Genomic DNA, 20,158 nt, shown 5'->3' with positions numbered 1-20,158 from the left:
GTGGGCGGGGCCGGCCGGGACCCGCCCTTCGTCCCGGCTCCTGCCGCCGCCGCCGCGCTGCGCCCGGGGACTGCCGGGCTTCGCACCGCCGCCTCTCACCGCCGGCCGCGCCCGGGCAGCCGATCGCCGTCGCGCCGCTCCCCCGTCCGTGCTTAGGCCAGCCATGTCCAAGCCGCCACCTAAACCGGCCAAGCCAGGTGAGGGAAGGACAGAGCGGCCTGGCCCGTCCTCGCCGTGCGGGGCGCGGGGCAGCCCGCTGCTGCCGACACGTGAATGGCTTGGGTTTCGGGTCTGCGCTCTCGAGCAGCCCGGGCGAGGGTGGGAGCGGGCACGGCCGTCCTTCCGTTCCGGACCGCACCCTGCCGCCATGAAGGCCGGCACCCTGCCCTCGGCGCCGGGTCTGGGCCCGACCCCGCGCCCGCTCTGGCTCGGGAGAAGGCTGGGGAATGCCCCCCGTTCGGAGCCATCGCCCAGGACGGGCTCCCCGTGTCACGGGCTGGCGGAGCCCTCCGGCCCCGGCTCGCTCGCCGGCAGCGCGGAGCCGCGGTGGCCGGCGGTGGCACTTGGCGCCGTGGCGTGCCCGGGCCCGGTGGCCCTCCGGGAGCTGCTTGCGTAGCCTGAAATGCACAGGAAGCCTTTTACCCTTTTAACTAACAGCGCTGAAGTGCTCCGAGGTTTGTCTCGTGATTGCTCGGATGGGCAATATACTAACGCATAAAACCAGTTTTATAGTGTAGTCGCATGCAACATTCTTCATCTTTACAGTTGGAATCTACTGTCTTCCCTTGTAGGACTCCTAACAGCCAAACTCTAAATGTGCTCTTGGAAATTCTGGTGTCAATGTGCACATCACCCTTTCTAGTGCATTTAGTCCTCAATGTGTAAGGTGTTGCACCTGTGTTTTTATCAGAAAAATTCACTGCAAAGCCAATTTTCTGAAATATTAATAGTAACCTTAGCTTCTTCTAAAAATAAATTGAAAAGCCATTGGAAGTTGCTCAGTTTTAAATCTTAGAATAGAAGTGGCATTTTTCAAGTAAATATACATTCTTCTGTGACAAATTTAACCATTAGCTTTAGGGTTTGGGGTTTTTTTTAAGTAAGGAATTGATCTGGAAAATTTAGTGGCTGTTTATCATGGTTTGTATCATCCATCACTGTAAGAGCTTAAATTCTTATTTAGAAATTAAAAACCCACTGTGACATCTCCCAAACCAGGACTGTCTGATACCTAAGTACATCCAAACTTCAACTTTTTTTGCACTTGGAATACTGTTTGAAATGCCCATGTAAAAAAATGCTTAGCCTAATTGAGTATTTTAACTAGACAGCTTATAAAACAGATTTTTAATTTGAAGTCACGTAAGTGCAGAAACAAGTTTAGACCATTTAAACCATCAGTCTCATCCTGCCTGCAGAAGCAAAATCTGCTAAAGCTCTCTGGCTGTAATTTCAGCCTCATAAGAATTTCCTCTCCCTGTAGTTTGCTAAGCTGCTTTGAAAGCAGCTTACTTGAAATGAAAAAAACAGTAATAAAAGCATTGCTGTTGTGGACCCTTACCAAAAACAATCAGTACTGAGGAAGTCTGCAGGCTTCTGAAAGGATGTGGTGTTTCACAGCTGAATAGGTTTGAAAAATGGGATTTTCCGATGAAGTTGGTAACTCAGTTTTCTGTTTTTCAAGGAGATAAGTCAAATTTAACGTAAGTTTCTTAAGAGTTAGAGGCTGTAGGTCTGACTAACTTACAGGAGCTCTCAGACTGACTCAGACATGTTCTGTCAAAGCTAGGTTTCTCTCCCTAGTTTGGTGGGGTGCAGTTTGTGGTGTGCCTGATCTGATAAAATGTGGACTGTCATCAAAGGGACGTGTTCCCTACCCCCACCATCCTTTCTGTTCCATTTAGTTACGTGACAAGCTGATGGTGCTCTCTACTTTTTATGTCCATTTATTTGTATGTCTATGTAAGGTTATTTTTATGTCTGATGAACTTGCTGAGCTGGTTTTCCAGCATGAGTGCTTGACACAGCAAAAGGAAATTCATAGGAGAAGGAACAAAGTAAGAAAGTAAGATTGTATTGCTAGCGACTTTCAGAGCCGATTAAGGGTAATAAGACTCATTTTTCCAAATCCCTGACTTTTGAGGAGAGAAAATTTAGTGGTGTCTGTTTTGTCAGATTTTTTCAAAGTCATTTTTCTGAAAGGCACTGCCTTCTCACATACTTAAGTATTTCTGCAGTTGCATGTCTGACTTCTGTATGTTAACGCAGAATACAGATAGTACACCTTTGGTACTGTAATTGAATTTCTTGGGGTTATAGATAGATGTTATTTAAAGACATAAATATAGGAACTTCATATGGTGACAGTTTCTACAGCAGTGGAAGGCTGTCTCTTTCAGTGGCATTTTGACTGCATTTACTCGAGTGTTTTGGTGCCTTTGGCCAAGCTGTTGTGTTGATTTTTCTTCACTGGTTATTAGGTATCAAGTCTGTAAGCTCTGTCAGGAAACAGCAAGCCTGCTTGCATTGCTTATGAATTATGAAAGTGCAGGACAAACGGGGGAGAAAACCAGACATTAGTTTCTGTCATTCATTCCATTGTGTTTGGGAAATAGGAGATGCAGATTGGACAGAGAAAGAGGGAAATATTTTGGTGGTGGGGAAGTGAAAATATGTCGTGAAATAAATTTCCTTTTTAAAACACTGAGTCTTCACTGGTCAACTCAAGGATTTTGGACCTGAGTTTAGTGCTTTAAAAATGTGGGGAAAAGAGGTGATATGAAGGGGGAAAATCAACGAGCTGTGACACTGTCGTTTTCTTCAGTACATGAGACCATTTTTTCTGACAGATTGCTTTTCTGTGAATCCTGTTGTGTGCACAGCACTTAAGGATTTCAGTTACAGAAATGGTTTTGAAATCAACATATGTTAGACAATTGTGTTTCTGAAAACTTGAGCTAGTCTTTTGGGTTTGTAGTCAGCCCTTGGGTAAGGGGACAAGATTGTTTATAGAGACTCTAAATGTCTTTTAGCTTATAGGGTTTTCAGGCCTTTTTTTAAGAAGTACTGTACTTTTCCTGTGTAACTCTGTATTGTTACTGTTTTCTAGCTGTAGCTTTTGTTTAGACTCACTATCAAAAATAAAATGGAATGGAGTGGATGTTGAAAATAGCAGAAACATACTTTTTTTTCTTTCAGCATTATGCAAGAGTAGGGCTTCCCCTCCATCTTTTAAGAAATCTGTTGATGTCTCAAACTACATTATTCTTTGCAGAGTTCATATCATGTTGGATATTAATCCTGTTAACAAACAGGATTAAGTCCTTTGGATTTGACAAGCTTTAATGGCTTCTCCTTAGTTGTCTGTTACTTAAACAGTGTTTTCTTGAAGAGTGCTAATTATCTGGTGATGCCTTTTTGATTAGAGCCTTATATAGTGTGCAGCAAAAGCTTTTGGGGAGACCGAAGGGGTGTACTGATATTTTTAAAAAGTCTTACTTTCATGTTCACGGTAAGGTTTGTTGATCCTGGCCTAGAGTTGAGACAACATTTATATTCTATAGAGAAAGACCAGCCTTTGTACCAAGGAAATTAGAGTTTTCAATTACTCCAGTTGACAGGGAGGCAGGAGGAAACATAAGGATTTAACATAAAGGGTTGCTACCTCACAATGCAGACTTGTTGACTTTTCTCCCGCTAGTAGCTGTCAGAGTTAAAAGTAGGATTCTTGACATAGATGCTTAGTTTGAGTCATAAACAAGTTCACCTTAGTTCTAAGGTGAAGTAGGAGCTGTGACAGCATTCACAGGAGCAGAACACTTGCATTGAGTCACATGCCTAAGGCCTCGGCAGTTGGCTTAAATTTGACATAAGTGATGGTGGTTTGGGTTTCTTCTGTACTCAAAGAAAGGTTTCTGTTAGCTAAGAAGATGTGAGCATGTGGATGTGGGGGATTATACTGCAGTCATCAGGTCTAAAGGGAGAAAAACGTCAGAGAAACAATTAAACAGTTCCCAGTCTGCTTTCAATATGAATTATAAACTTTCATTTCAAACCTCAAACCCTCTTATTACTGCAAGTTGCTGGGACCTCCAGCAAGCTTCCTGCAAGTGAAGGCATGCTGGTATTCATAAAAATGCAATTGATGAAAAACAGAGGATTTCAGATCAGGCTATGCCAGTGAGACTGTGTTCTCTTATATTTTCTGTGAGAATATTTTTACTTCTGATTTTCTCTAACGAAATGGCATTTGTTCCTTCCATTCCAGATACTGATTAGTGCAGTCCATGATTGTTACTGGATACCTCAGTTTGTCACCTAGGCTGGCATCAGTTTGTCCTTTGCATTTTTTAGTATGCCCTTCTACCCCTCCCCCAACATGTATTCTCTGTGTTCACTTCCCCTTTCTGGTAAGCGTTACTTAGAAGTTGAAGATGGTTCTCTAAACACTGGAGGCTCCACCTTTTTCTGTCTCCATTGTGGCAATCCTTAAATGCTGTATTGGACTCTGCTGTGTCGGTGAGCAAAATGCCAAAGTACAAATGGCACTCCTGTCAAAAGTGTTTCCAGTACTTCTGTACCTGTTTGGAGACTTGTGTGCAAAGCACCTTGTTTTCCAGTTCCAAATGCTACAGGCTCGGGGCAGAGTCCAGAAAGCTTGCCGAGGAAAAGGACCTGAGGGTGTTGGTCAACAGCTGGCTGAGTATGAGCCATCCCAGGTAGCCAAGAAGGCCACTGGCATCCTGGCCTGCATGAAAAGTGGTGTGGACAGCAGACAGTACCTGTCCCCCTGTATTGGGTGGTGAGGCTGCACCTAAAGTCTTGTGTCCATTTCTGGGCCCCTCGCTACAAAAAAGACGTTGAGGTGCTGGAGAGACTCCAGAGAAGGGCAGCGGAGCTGATGGAGGGTCTGGAGAGTAGGTGGTGTGAACTGAGGGAGCTGGGGGTGTTTGTCCTGGAGGAAAGGAGTCGCGGGAGACCTTGTTTCTTTCTATGTCAGTCTGAAGAGAGATTGTTCAAAGGTGTGTGCTTTTCTCTTGTCCCAAGTGACAAGATGAGAAAAAATGGCCTCAAGTTGTGCCATGCAAGTTTAGGTTCAACATTAAGGAAAATTTCGTCACTGAAATTGATTGTCAGATATTGGAACAGGCTTTGCATATTTTCACCTTTTGGGACATTTGCTACAGGTAGGAGTTCAGGTTAAGTTGTTTTCAATCAAGTTGGTGCTTGAGTAACTGATTATGAACTGTTTCTGTCTAGCTTTCTGGCAGCAAGGAGAAAGGTGGCCCATGAGAGCCTAGGATTAGCTTGAACCATTTAAGAGGTTGACAGACTTGTGGTTTTTTAACTAACTGTAGACTACCATAGTCAATTCTGATTTTCTACAGCACAGAAATTATCCCTCCGTGTACTGTAGGCACTGACAATGCTTTGTGACACTCAGTGAGTCAATTCATCTTGAGTTAGTTATTGCGATTTTTATGGTAGTCTTGAGCTACTCAGTCTTAATATAGCTAATGAAAAGATGCTGCATCAGGATCAATATCTAAATAGTAGCACCTTATTCGAGTCAGTGAAATTTGATTATGGCAGTCTACAGCAGATGCTAACAAAAGACTCATATCAGTCCAATGGGGCCAAGCCTTGGTAAACGTTGATTTATCATTATTTTGTTTAAAATATGCGTGTTTTGAACCAAGGACTGTGTTGGGGTGGTTTTATGTTTGAGGATGTGATGTTAATTGACAGCTAATGAAATTCATTATCTCCCCTTTGGTGCTGAAATTTCAGCCTAACACAAATGCCTAAATAAGTAATGCCGTGCAGGTATAGGTCAGGTTTTGGTGTTTTTTTTCTTTTTTAGCTTTTCATTAGGTGGGTTGAAAGCAAATAAGAGAGTGGAGAATGTTTTGGTGGTAGAGGGGATTTTAATGCTAATGCTTGTGGCGGTTTGGAGAAGCTAGAGTAAAGGAACTGAAAGGAAGTGGGGAAAAAAAGTCACTGTGAGAGAAACAGTAACTCCTTGTTGCTGTGCTCCTTACTTAGCACTTCTTTGGAAGCAGTCTTCTGTTAATGATACTGCAATTGATTAAAAATAGACCTCAGAGTTGTAAGAAGAAAACGAAAATCTTTCAGTCTTTTTAGAAAATGGTGGTTTGGTTTTGTGAGGTCTTTTAATTACTTGGCATTGTGAAGCAGTGCTGGTATCTCTCTTCAGTATCAGAAGCTGCGTTTTTAAGCTGTCATTGCTGTTTAGTTTCTCTGCTTCATTGCTTTTATGCGCTTAGCAGGGAAAGGATCCTTTTAGAATTATGAGTTGCATGTTTCCCTTCCTCAGAAAGGCTGGAGAAGTTTATAGGTAAGTTATTCAAAATAAATTAAAAGGTGTGGGGTTGGCCCAACCTGACATTAGTTTTATGTTGCTAGCTACAGAGAGTGGAGGTTTGTACGCTAAGAGTATTTGTGTCTATTCAGTATGGATAATAAGTTACACTTTTTGCTTGTGAAGTAGTTGTTTTGCATACGTTTAATGCAAATTCCATAAGAAGGGAGAAGACAGTCTTATGACTAAAGTTTGGGATTTGTGAGACTAAAATATTACTAGTGACTGTCTCAAATTTGCAAAAGCAGGGTGTGCTTTGCTGATGATGTGGAAGATCAGGTGGAAAAAGTGTGAACTCCAGAGGATGGCCACAACAAATCAGCCCGTGTTTATCAAGAAACTGGGGTTTGAGCCAGATAAGGGAAGAGGCTATAAGTGTTTTATCATGTCTTCCCTTACTCATCTGGCTCAGGTGTGAAAATTCCCTTCTGTGAGGAAGGTGTCAGACATTCACACTAAGGCTGAAGATATTCATCCCTGCTGGTGGGGTATAACCAGCTCAGCTACACTGACTTGAAAGGCAGCTGTCATATCTTAGAAGGTGCCATAAACCATTCAGGCCCCAGACCAATTTCTGAGGCCTCCCACCAGAGACAACTGCGGATGATCCACAGTGTTATATCAGAGAGTGTTAATTTCTGCTCCCCCCTTGGAGATACCTGGTAATTCCCACCTGAACCTGAGCATATAATAATACATTTAACTTTGTGTTTCATGGGATTTTCCCTGTGGATCAAGGTTGTGGCTGTCACTTTGATGTGGACATCAAAATGGCTAGTCTTGTCCTCGGGTCCATAGGTGGTGATTTCTTTCTGTTATCTTATCCTTTCTTTCTGTATTTCTTCTCCTAACTTCTTCTGGAAATATATGGTAAACCAGATGAAAAAATTCCAATCAAGGCTTTAGTAAATGACCTGTATCTGGTTAAGTTAAAGTTTCTGAAGTGCCTTAGTTTGTGTGAATTTTGCTTTAAAATTTGTGAAGTATCTAATTCTACCTGAATGTTCTGAAAATTTGCATGTAAAGGCTTGTTATTGAAGATTTTTGTTCTTTCTCCTGTACACTGCTCTAAATGACTCAAACAACCTTCCCCTAAACCCACTGAGCAGACCAAGGCATAACAGGACTGAAAAGAAGACCCCTTTGAATCTGTCCCTATGCTTAGGAAAAGATTTGTTGTGGGACCTGTCACTGCCCTGTGCTTCCATGTGCTTTGTTTTTAAAAGGAAAACTCCTCTCATTAATCATGATGAGAATAAAGTAGTTAATGTGTGCCTGATGCCTTGAAATTTTAAAAAAGTACATGTGCTCTGTGTTCTAGTTACTTTGTCCTTTAAAAGTATGTTGTGGGGAGGTGCAGTCAGTCTACTTTGATAAGTTCAAATCTGTGCTAATTACTGGTTCACTGTCCTATGGGAATGTTGACACGTGGTTTGTGCTAGAGAGATGGTAGTAAGTGGAAACAGAGGAAGACCTCAGGCACTTTCTATCTTTTTATGTCCTCCAAAGCAAAAATTACTGCCAATGCAAGCTCTGTCTGCATGCCTAGTGATAGCTATTGCTAGATAAAAAAACTCCCTGTGATTAGGCACCCATGTGCCTAATAAAATACAATTTCTCTTGTTTGCAGAACTAGGATTCAAGTCTGATGTGCCCTTTGCATGCTAACATTTTGTTATTTTAATCCTCTAGACTGTAAGTTGCATTAGAATTTGGTAACAAAAAAATCAAAATTTACAAATGCTAAAGTCCACTTGTTCTAAGCTCTTAAATAAAGCAAAGTGAACAGGCTAAATATCTTTTTATCAATAAATTTTTGAAATATCAATGCCAGTAATGAGCAGTGTTTAACTTCAATATAAAGTACTGTGAAATTAATATTAACGAGATCTGTTGTTCTAGAGATGCAGATCTGTACTTTGTATTTCATCACAGAAGAGTGTTTTAGCATGTGTTGGTCTGTCTATGACACTACAGTTGGACATTTGGGGAAGTAACTCCCTGTTTCAGGTTTATGCAATTTAAGAAAGCCCCACAAACAAATGAAAAATTAATTTTGTTTACACAATGTGTTAGCCATACTGTAATCAGCATCGGTGTTTCCTATTTTCTTTGCCTCCACAGGTGTGATAGCTTTAGAAAATCTGTTGGCACATATGCAGTATGTTAGTATAAAAGACACATGAAACACACAAATGCACGTTTCTCCTTTTCCCTGTCTTCTGCCATCTTCTCATTTCCCCTTTTAATATTTCTCACTCTTCCCTTTTGTTGTCCATTTCCTCCTCTTACTTACATTAAACACTGAAGATGGGTGCATGATGGTTGCAGTCTCCATAGTTGTTAGTGTGCAGTTCTGTCTTTTGTTTTTGTGTCTTCTGTATGAGAAAGCCCAGGAGGAGGGTCAGTACTCCTGTCTTCCATCCTGTTGTGTCATTTCTTGTTCTTTGTTATTTTCTTTTTTGGTTTTTGGGGTTTTTTGTCGTTGTTGCTAGCTTCTCCCCAGCTGCAGTTCACGTTTCATGCTAAAGCTCTTTGGTCCAGGATGCATTACTGTGTGCTGTCCCTGTTCGTCATCTCTGTATAGGTAGTAAACCACTCAGGTTTCATTCTTTTTAGCAGTTGCCGCAGTTGGAAGTATTTTGTTTCTGGGACAAAGGTTTGAGAAGTGTTGGACCTTTTATGTCTAGGAAATGGCTGCTATCTGAAAGAGAGAGCCAACCAATAAAGCGAAACCTAATTCCTGCTGTTAAAAATTAGAACTGGGATGAGCAATTACATATTGGGAAAAGAAATATGTACAGTATCTACATGCACTTGGCAAAGTGTTTACACATATTCATCTTATTTTTGTAGTTTTACGTACACTCAGTCACAAAAAAGCCTGAGAATAGAGAGCTAAGAAACGTCTTGCTTAGTTGTTATGCCTTGGCAAGTGTATCTTGGCATTACTGTTGCTAGGAAATATCCAGAAGCATTTGAAAATATAGTTTAAGAGCCACCCCAAGGGATGCTGCAAAATTGCAGTTGGGTACCATCCTCCTTTCTCAAGGTTAGCATATTCACCTCCAGAATCTCATAAAAGCCCTTAAGTTAGCATTCTAAAATGATTGCTTTTGTGGGTAGGATTTTAGATACTAAAGGGATAATAAAGACTACATCTAGTAGAAAAAAAAAGGACAAAATTCTAGAGATGATGGTTCTTAATTAGAAATGTAAAGGCTTGTTCTTGAGACCTACTCTGTCTTTACTTGCTTATCTCCGTTTAATAAACAACACAAAACATTGCATGTGTACACTTTATTTTACTGTATGGCCTTTGGTAGTAAGTTCATCAGTTTCTCTGAGTAGACAAAATAGTCTGGACCTAATGTGACCTAAGTAACACATTCTCCTGATAGATCAAACTCTGCAATTTTATACAAGTTAATGTATATAAACACATATAGTGTAAGAACCTGTGTGTAACCTACACTTGCAAGTTTAGAACATTTAAAAGTAAATAAAGGTACATACTTAGGACTTCAGATACCTAAAAGTAAACAATACAGAGCAGTCTGCCTAATATATTCCTCTAGTAAGTCCAATGGACTCCAGCAGCTCGGCTAATTAAATTATGTAACATACATGTTTCTTCTATATTTGTACTTTCTGTTCATGCTCTTGAAAAGTACCTTTTGAATTTTTAAAAAAGTTTGTAGGGAACCTTCATTTTAATTTAAAGCTCTCTGCATTCAGGTTATTTTTTCTTGGCTTGAATGCTGGTGTCCGTCCCTTTGAAAGTGCCCTATTAAAGCATCTGTTAGCCACCTACTGGAATTGCAAACCCTATGCCTTGTGTTAAGCATCTGAACAGGACATCAGTTGTACATTAAATAGGGCTCTGTGACCATTTGTCATTTTTTCTTTATGAGTTCTGTGTTACTGCATTATTTTCCTAATAATGACTGCAAGTAAGTGTAAGAACATGTTGGTGTCATTGATCATTGGTTTGTTTATTTCTTCTTTCCTTAATTCTTTGTCATTTGACAGATTCGATGTTAGTAATAAAAGTACATACAAGAAGGTTCCCTACAGTATGAGTGTGTGAGTGTGTATATGAGTGAAATTACTCTTTTCCTCAGAAATCAATGACAGCACTTCTATTACCCAGTGAGCTGTAAAGACTGTATTAAGTGTGCAGAAGAGGCTGTTTAGATGTAATTGATCAGGTGGCCAGTTTCCTTCATAACCCATGTTGCTGGGTTTTTTAACTCACGATGCAGATACTCAGCAACCTGATGTTCTTTGATAGCACAAATTCATTCAGGAACCGGTGTTAAGCTTAAAGGAATGTATTTGGATTTAAAGGCATGGTACTGGTACTGTCTTTTTAATTGGGTTGGTTTTTTTGTTTTGTTTTGTTTTTTTTAGGGCAGGTTAAAGTATTCAGGGCCCTGTATACGTTTGAGCCCAGAACGGTAAGTACATCTTTACTTCAGCAGTTTGAGAATCTTGCTTTTAACCTTGTCCATAATATTTCTTCAATTCTGCTATTATTGGCATGTTAGACTTACTGTACTTAAATTTTAATAAACTGTTGATGGATACTCATTCTTAATGTGAATAAAACTGTCTGATTAATCATAAGTCTCTTTTAAGAACAGCTCTGTTTAAAAGCAGCATGCTTTCTTCTGTAGTATGTTACCTACAATCAAGGATCAGAAATCTTGAATAATTTGTTTTTTCTGCCAAAGACAGCAATGATAGTTGACACCTAAGAGATCTGGAGAACTGGGACCAACCAAAAAGAGTCCCAAATGAAGTTGACAAACCTAAGAGATATTTCACTGCTTCCTATGCACAGTGCTTTGTTGGAAAGGCCACAGTCTTCCTGTGTTGTTAGGAAAGTTAGTGATCCAGGAAGTTAGCTGTAAGTAAGTCGAACTATGGACTGTCAGGCTGTTGTCTCGGTGATAGAGAATTTGAGTTATCATTCTTTTGAATGAAGAGGTGAATGTATTCTGACTTATCCAGGCATTTGTTTTTCCTACATACACACATTCAGATATATTTGTTTCCTTTTTTTTTTTTATTAAAGCCAGATGAACTGTACTTTGAAGAAGGAGATATCATTTACATCTCAGACATGGTGAGTCTAAGACATCCCATACAGACTGAATATTTCTGAGATGCAATATATCCTATCTAAAATATTTTCCCTTTTTTCTGCAGAGTGATACAAATTGGTGGAAAGGAACTTGTAAGGGGAGAACTGGACTAATTCCAAGCAACTATGGTAAAGTCTAGAATATTTTTATTTGGTAAGATCATTCACAATTAAAGGAAATCACTAAATAAAAAGACATCATCTCAAAAATAGACCACAGTATTGGTGCTTAACAGTACTCCACCATGTATTTTAGAATACATCCATCTGCAGTAGCAGTTACCAGTGGTAACCACTGTAGGTACCACTACATCAGCAGTGCACAAGCTGTCTTGTATTTTTATAACCTAGGGACAGTTTGGGTTTGCTGAGTGTTCATGTTTCTGGTTATGCTCTTCAGAGATACTGAGATACTCTCAAGTTTTGAGGAGAAGAACACTTGGATCTAAAGGATGGAGTTTTGCTTGCCTTTTGTGGTTTTTTTAGTGAATATATTCTGCCACAGAAAATGTTGGTTTCTTGGGGTTTGCACCACGTTAAATATCCCATGTGTGTTTGGACTGAATAGAAACAGCTTTTTCAGATTCAACGAAAATCACTGTTAAAAGCCATCAGTACAGACAACACAACACAATTCCTCCAAGTCCTGCCAGGAATTGTAGACAGAGTAGCAGTGTCTCATGACAGATTGCATCACAGCTGCCAATATGACTTAGGTTGATTCATGTTGTCCCTTCTTCAGTAGGAGACATTATGGTAGCAATGCTCTGTTTCCCTGCCCTGTAGTTAGTAGAAATATATTAATAGAAATCTGTGGTGTAATCATTGAGGCTGCATGAATTTTCACTTTAGTTTGTGACTTCCAAACTGACTCTACTCTTGCTGTCTGCCAGAGATCAGAGATCATGCACTGTTAATATGCAAGAAGGCTAATTTATACATGCTGCATATCTACATTCAAATTTCTTTTGAATATTGAAGTGAATATTGAAAATAAACCCAAAAATCTCTTAATTCATGTTCCCATTGAGATTATTTGTAAGGCTTCAGTTTTAGACCAGGGTTGGGGTGGTGTCTCTGTCCGCACATTTGCAAAAATTCCATGTATAAGCAGAACAGAAGCTTTTGCAGACCTTAAGAACAAAGAGTACTAGGAACACGTCTTCTTAGACCACTTGTGCAACGTGATGCTGTTTGAAGTTTTCACAAGGTTTTCTCTGAATTAGTTTCCCATACACTGGAAATTAAAGTGCGTCTCACTAGTCTGTCACTCACAAATCTGTTTTCATTTTAGAATCAAGTACGCTTTTTTTCCACACAGGTTTCAAGTACATGTTTCAGAAGTAGTTAGAATTTACTCTTTCGTTTCAGTGGCAGAGCAAGCAGAGTCTATTGATAATCCACTGCATGAAGCTGCCAAACGAGGTATGTTTGGTGTTTTAGTTGTGTGATGCCAAAGGATGATTTGCTTGTTTTCTACTGTAATAATAATGAGAGTAATAGTAATAATAATATATTTAGAATTAAGATGTTCTACTTGTTTTGGTTGTTTTGTTTCTTGAGCAAGTTTTTTGGTAAGTTTTATGGCTTTGAAAAGGTGAGATACTGCCTGGTGGAATTGCCGCTCTGTCTATACACAGAGGAATGGTGGTACCATCCATTGAACTACATATATAGGTGTATATATATAGGATATAAAGGTCTTCTGGGAATAGGAGAAAAGATATTTGGTACTGGTTAGTATGACTTTGTCATGATTTGCTATGACTAGGTATGAGTGGTTGTTCAGTGAATTAAAAATTGCTGCTAATCGCTTCCTCTCTTCATAAGTTAATGGGAAGACTGACACCATTTAGACAGTACTATTTACCTGTAATGCTTCTCTTAACTTTCCAAAGAAAAAACAATAATCAAAACTGATTTTGTCTTTCAGGCAACCTGAGCTGGTTGAGAGAGTGTTTGGATAATCGAGTCGGTGTCAATGGTTTAGACAAAGCTGGAAACACAGCTCTGTATTGGGCATGCCATGGAGGCCATAAAGGTATCAGAGCATTAATTTGAAATTATTGTTGTCTGGTTTTCTTGTTATGCTTGTTAGGCTGATTGATAAAATTGTAGTGCTAAATAATAAAGCCAGTTTTTTTTCCATGTAATTCTATTTTTTATTTCTTTAATAAAAATCAGGCTAGGAGGTAGGTTCAGTTCTATCAAGTGCTGTGTGTTTTGTTGTTGCTCTTGAAGCAGGCAAGCTCATTAGTGTAACTTAGAGGAAAAGTGGAAGGAGGACAGATCAAAAAGAAATGCAGTATTATTTGGGGTACTTCATGCAGAAGCATTTTTTGTGACTAATTGTTGTTTGCTCAATGCAGTCTGATTTACAGATTTTCATTAGCTGATTTGATTGGTCTTTTGTTGAATCTTAACTACAATGAATGCAAAAACAGCATAATTCCTTTCCACTAAATTCTTCTCTTGCCATCTCTCCCTGCAGATGTAGTAGATGTGCTGCTTGCCCAGGCAAACCTAGAGTTAAACCAGCAGGTAGGTTGAACCCATAGACCCTTAGCGTAGAGGCGTGATGTTACTCACCTTTGGTAGAAGCTGAAAGGGTTTTTGCTGCATTTTAATCCTGTTGCTTTTCCCTCTAACTCCACAGAACAAATTGGGAGACACAGCTTTGCATGCTGCTGCATGGAAAGGTTATGCAGATATTGTAGAGATGCTGCTGGAAAAGGGTAAAGATCTTCACCAAGGTTTCGACAATCTGTGTAGAGACTAGATTCCTGAATGTTGTTTAATTTGTATTTCTTAAGTGTTTCTGTATAACTCAGCTACAGTCTTTAGCCAGCTCACCTGCCTGACTTGCAGGAAAAGTCTTGCAGAAAATTCTGGCAGCTGTTTGGAAGGTAGACATCTCACCTCAAGATAATTTCATCCTGCTTTACAGACAAAATCAGGCACTTTAACCCCAGAACAGCAATGACATCTGCTTCTTAAAAAGGAAGAGCAGCCAGCAAGTTTCCTAAACAACTGTAGCTTATGCAAGAGCATCCATAGCTTTTGGTCTGCTTCAGAGCAGTCAGTAGCTCAGATTCCCTTGTCTATTACTATTCTACCCACATTAGTGAAAGTCATATCATAATGGCATTGGTTGAGAAATAACTGGGATTGTGATTTCTGATTAAACTTTTCCTCATGAAGGGGCAAGAACAGATCTGAAAAACAACGAGAAGAAACTGGCTTTAGATATGGCAACGAACGCAGCTTGTGCTTCCTTGCTTAAGAAGAAACAGAGTGCAGGTATTTCTGGTTTTGTTTTTCTGATAATTTTACTTTTGGAGAAATAATACTTTAGTCAAATACCAATATACTGATAGCCATAAAAACCATTTGGGAGGTACGTGGGCTAAGACTTGTGTCTGGAAGGGCTTGCTTGAGAGAGTTAGTTTAGAGCTACGGTAGGAAGATGGTTTATCATATGCCATGCTGCTGACTCCACAGAAAATGGCACCTTGTATCAGCAAGAGGCATAAGAGTTCAGAAGAGTTCAGAAGGTGTGAAAATACTAAGGGAAGAGATGAAAATAGAAGACTGGCCCTTCAGACAAAATTAATGCAAGGATAGAAACTATTTTAAAAGTAACATACCAAAAGGGATAGGGTGCAAGAATAAAACAATGTTCTGTCTTTCTCCATGTGCTTGTCTGTTCTTCCAAACTTAAGCCAAAGAAGCGCCAACATGTGATCCTCCTTTTCTTACTGCTAATTTTTTTCTTACTTTCTTTTTTCTATGTGTCTCTGAGTGACTGTCTAACCGAGAAATAAAGAATGCTTTCAGGTGTTAATTAAAATAGTCTCACTGCCTACCACTTGTCTTCATCTCTCCAAATAGCATAGTGTCCCTGTCCAAAAGAGTTAAAGAGGCTATTTTAAAAAGCTAAAGACTGAATTGTTCAGTATTCTGTAAGTACTATTGCCTGTAGCTTTCAGGAGGCTGAAGTAAGGGTGGAAACTCTTAAGTGGAATAAGAAATTACTTGAAAACACAGGCAGGGTTACAGTCAGGTTTGGTGGGATATGCAATACAGCAATTGCATCCTCACAGGCCTAGTGAGATCAGAGGGAATGCTAGCCTGTAGGGGCCTAGAGGTTATGGTAATTAAATGGAGGAATAGCTGACTGCAACTTTAGAAGGCCAGGAAGAGCAATTGCAGCAAAAATACTGTTCTGCTCTTTAGCAGAGGTGAAATCAGGATTTCCCAGAAACGTGGCAAATTTTTTCTCCCAATCTTAGTTCTTAAGAAAGGAGTATTAAAAAAGGGCAATATGTATATATAATATATATTATTATATATATATTATATAGTATTTTCCTAAAGTTACTTGATCCCTATTAGAAAAACTTTGTTCATCTTTGGTTGTTGATTGTAGGCACCTGGCACAGGTGCCTACAATCTCTCTTCTGATGTCCCAATAATTGTACCAATGTTTTATTTCCTGATGCTAAGTAACTAATCTACATAACTAATCTACTTCTTCACTCCCTTTAAATTAATTTTGTTTCAATGACTAACTGCTTTTTTGTCCTTAGTCCCCTTGTCTCTGTCTTAGTCATCAGTCTCTGGTAATTTCACTCCGTGTCTTTTTTCACTTGCCTTAATATAACAGCTGATGTTCTCAGTCTAATTGCAGTTTCAGTATTAGCATCTTTGTTCATTTTTCTATCTTAACTTGGGCTTTTATAATACTCTGACACCACCAATTCCTATACTTTCCTCACATTTTGTATTTTCTTGGTTATTTTCACTAATTTAATTTTTCTGTCTCTTGATTCTGCATTTAAATATTTCCAATGTCTGGATGTGAAATATTGTTCTTTTTCAGAGATTCAGTTCTATATCAGCAGTCACCTCTCCCTTGTTCCTGTTTACATATGGCTTCTATCACAGTCCATCTCTAAAACTGTTTTATTGGAGGAAGCTTACTTTGTCTCCAATGTTCAGATTTATGTTTTACTTGTACAGACAGATATTCAAATGCCAATTGCTGAAGTACATTTTAAAAAATTAAAATTATTAAAATCATGTCGTCGAAATATTAAAAGGTTGTGTTAATTGTGCCGCTAAACAGGGGAGCAGAAGAAATGTCATTTGTACTTGCTTGAAATATGGCCCCTTGAGCACAAGGCTCTGCAATTTCTTTTCTTCCTGTTCTCCGTTTGCTGCTTCTCCTCCTAAAAATGAGAAACGTTTTTTTCACTTAGCTTTTTTTTCCCAAAATGGTTGAGCAGGTTCATTTTAAACTTATTCATTATTCTTGTTCCAGAAATGTAGGATAACATGGTTGTCGCTTCTGTGAATTATGTCAGTCTTGTTGCCTCTGTGCCTGGTATTTTCAGTATTTTAAATTTTTTTAAATTTTGTTTTCTTTCCAGGTACAGTCCGAACATTGAGTAATGCAGAGGAATACCTTGATGATGAAGACTCCGATTAGCTTTTTGATTCCATATGGAAAACTATAACTTGCATTGCCTATGTCATTTTCAAAACATATCTTTACAACTGTAAAAATATCTCACTTAGAGTATCGCAGTATAGCATATTAATGAGAGGGTGAAATCATGCTTGCAAAGGAATAATCTTCATGTAGCCAGATAATGTCACATTTTAAGTTGGAGTTCCTTTTTGGAATTATCATAGAGAAAGTGTGGCACACCTTTAGCATTGAATATGGCAGAGGACCATCTTCTGAACTCACAGGTTTCATCTCAGGCCGTCCCAGCAAGTGCCTTGTATTTCTGGAATACTGAAAGGTCCATGTGGGACAGGAGGACACCACTGCTAACATTTCCCCAAATCCCTCTGGGTATATGTTCCTTCATGCAGCTAATACTGACAGTCAGTACTGGCTGGCAGGCATAAATGGAGATGCTGCCGTAGAGAGGGGCAATTGTTTGCCCGCATGGGAGACAGCATTGCAAGGTTTGGTTTTTAATTTTGGTAAATTTTTTTCCCTTCCTTCATCCCTCTTAAGTGAGATGCAAAATAACCTGAGACAATCTGCCTCAGGAGTGCTTTGTCTTCTCTATTGCTGTGGGCCCAGTCCCTGAAATGTAACACAGGTGAAAGGCTTGCTTAAGTCAGGTTTGCTTTAGAAATTCACTTGGACTTTGTGGCTTGATTATTTTGCTTTTTGAACTGTTATTATGCTGAAACCATTTGTAGTGAAAGGAACACAGAATATTTTTCTATTTATCCTGCCTAAAATTTTTTTAATACAGATCTTTGCTTTTTTTTTTTTGCAAGTGCTCTTATGTCTTGTCTTAAATTACCTCAAAGTTTAAGTGTGTTTGAAGTAATGAGGGAAGATGTGCATCAAATATGCCACAGGTATCTTTAGAAGAGACACCTGAAGCTGAATAAACATTTTTAAAATGTATTGCTGCTTCCTGTGAATTAAAGAAAAATGGAAAGTAAATTCAGCTACTTTGAAGATTCCCTGCCAAGTTAAAAAATAACTTCCTTCAGATTGCTCAAGTAGCTGTAGCTGAATATTGCACATTACCAAGAGATACTTTCTTATTGTCATGGTAAGTAAATGTTACAAGTATTTGAGATACAATCTCATTTTCAATTTTTTATTGCTAACTTCTCTAATAGAGACTTCTGACAAATTCATTCTGACACAGCAGTCTGTGATACTAAAACAAAACCAAAAAATGGAGAAAAATAGGGACAAAAAAAAGCTCTTGTGAAAGACTGGGGATAAATGAAAAGCTCTTGTGGAAGTCTGGGGATAAATGAAAATCACACTAAGTATTTAAGATATTTTTAAAAGTCTAGAGCACTCCTAATTTCCAATTTTTAAAAATACATTGAGCCAGATTTTTTTTTTATCGTCCTGCAAAGAACTAGATGCCAGTAAAGCTTGTTAAGCTCTTATCAAAGAAGGCAGTGTTTGATTGACCAGAAGTGTTTAAGATGGGTCATTGCACAAGCAATCATTTGCAGATGTAATTCTAGACTGTTTAAATGTTAAAACTATAGAACAAATGTTTTAGCCCTATGCAATACTGTGGTTAAATGAACAGTGATGTTTTATTTTGTGTGAACTTGAAGATCCTAGAGGGAAAGAAATAAAAACCAAAGCCACCAATTTTTCTCTCTAGCTTTCATTAGAACAGTTGTTGAACATAACTCATTATATTTAAGACTGTTCTGCTTCTCATTTAATCAGCCAGCTCTTTTACTAGCTCAGCCTTTTATCATAGTTAAACCGCATGTTATGCTGCATACTGTTGATTAAAATTATGCAATTTCAAAATGCAAGCTTTAAAGTCCTGTAATGAGAGGCAAGAACCTTCAGGTATCTGTTGCATGAGTCTTTTTCCTGCAAAAAACAAAAAGCTCACAAACTTAAAATTTTTCAGTGTCACAGGACATGGAGGGAATGGCTCAAGTCACTGTTTTTTCTGTGGAGCTTTGGAGGCAGTGTCTGTATTCATAAATAACTCTTAATGTAACGTCTTCTGCTGCCATGGATTCAGCAGCCTACAAGGAAGGGGTTATGCTCATGTCTGTGCAATTAACAGCTGCCAGGAGCCCCTGTGTTCTGCAGACAGATCTGAGTGCTGCATAGGAGTTGTGACAGAAGCACAAGTTGAGCCCAAGGATTGCACCCAAAGTCTTGCTGGAGTCCTGAAGGAAGCACATTTACATCGCAGGCACGCAGGGAGTGCTGTCATTTCTTTCCAGGACAAAAATTACTGCTTTTTGTTTTTTCCCACAACTTTGTTTTTCTTTATGAAACTGTCTGTTCATCTTGTGAAATACAAATCACTGTGAAAGCTTTCAGGCAATAAATTACTTTTTGTCTAACTCCAGGAGTAAAGTTTTGATTTAAAAAAAAAAAAAAAACAAAAAAACAAATACAACAGAATAATTTTTTAAAAAATAAAAAAACCCCAAAACAAATGTCACACTAAATGTTTTAACTGAGTGGCCCATTTTCTAACAGTCTCCAGCTTTTAACACGGACTTCTTTTTCCTGAAGACACTAATGTGTTTCTTGTGTTTGATGTTATATCAAGGACCAAAGATTGCTGAAAGTAAGTTAGCCTGACCTTGTGGTCATTTTATTTACATGCTACAAAGTCAGATGTTTGCACAAGCAGCACACATAAAAATTAAAAATTTGTTTGCAGTCATTGCCACTTTCTAAGGAAACTGTTGAAACCCCATGGAACAGAGTAAAAAATAATGGGCTATTAGTCATCTGCTTCATGAGACAGATAAAAGCTGAACTTACTAGAAGTGTTTTAGGACAATATTAGTCAACTGTATGTACTTTGATCTTATCAGGAGTTAAAAACAAGCAGAAATTAAAAAAAAAAAAAAACACAAAACAAATTTCTTACAGCTAGATGAAATTACAGCTGGAGTAAGCTGATAATCTTAGTAGTTATGCAAACCTACTTGCTCTCCCTACTTTTCTTCTATGTTTGTACCACTACACTTATTTGACTTTAAGACTTTCCAAAGGCAGGTACATTCAGGTGTGTAACAATCAGAAAAAGAGGGGATTTAGGAACAGCGAACGGAAAGTTCTCAGGCTCATGGTATCTTATAAC

At 38.9% G+C, this 20,158-nt stretch overlaps 1 protein-coding gene across 2 annotated transcripts; it reads left to right on the top strand.

Moving 5' to 3' along the window:
- Positions 1-34: 34 nt before the first annotated feature.
- Positions 35-19,406, top strand: OSTF1 (osteoclast stimulating factor 1). 2 transcript variants are annotated; one of them, XR_009420412.1, is made up of 11 exons: positions 35-197; positions 10,796-10,842; positions 11,463-11,513; positions 11,597-11,660; positions 12,903-12,956; positions 13,465-13,572; positions 14,023-14,072; positions 14,188-14,266; positions 14,733-14,831; positions 16,964-18,118; positions 18,959-19,406. XR_009420412.1 is itself a non-coding variant. In XM_059492208.1 (10 exons), the coding sequence occupies exons 1-10, from the start codon at positions 164-166 to the stop codon at positions 17,020-17,022; spliced, it is 645 nt and encodes a 214-aa protein (XP_059348191.1). In that variant the 5' UTR covers positions 35-163; the 3' UTR covers positions 17,023-19,406. The 2 variants fall into 2 exon arrangements, 1 of the variants encoding a protein (XP_059348191.1); XM_059492208.1 differs by having other exon boundaries at positions 16,964-19,406.
- Positions 19,407-20,158: the final 752 nt, after the last annotated feature.

The sequence above is a fragment of the Ammospiza nelsoni genome, chromosome Z (genome assembly GCF_027579445.1).
Source record: "Ammospiza nelsoni isolate bAmmNel1 chromosome Z, bAmmNel1.pri, whole genome shotgun sequence".
Lineage (NCBI taxonomy): Eukaryota > Metazoa > Chordata > Aves > Passeriformes > Passerellidae > Ammospiza > Ammospiza nelsoni.
This window is presented reverse-complemented; position numbering and strand designations above follow the sequence as displayed.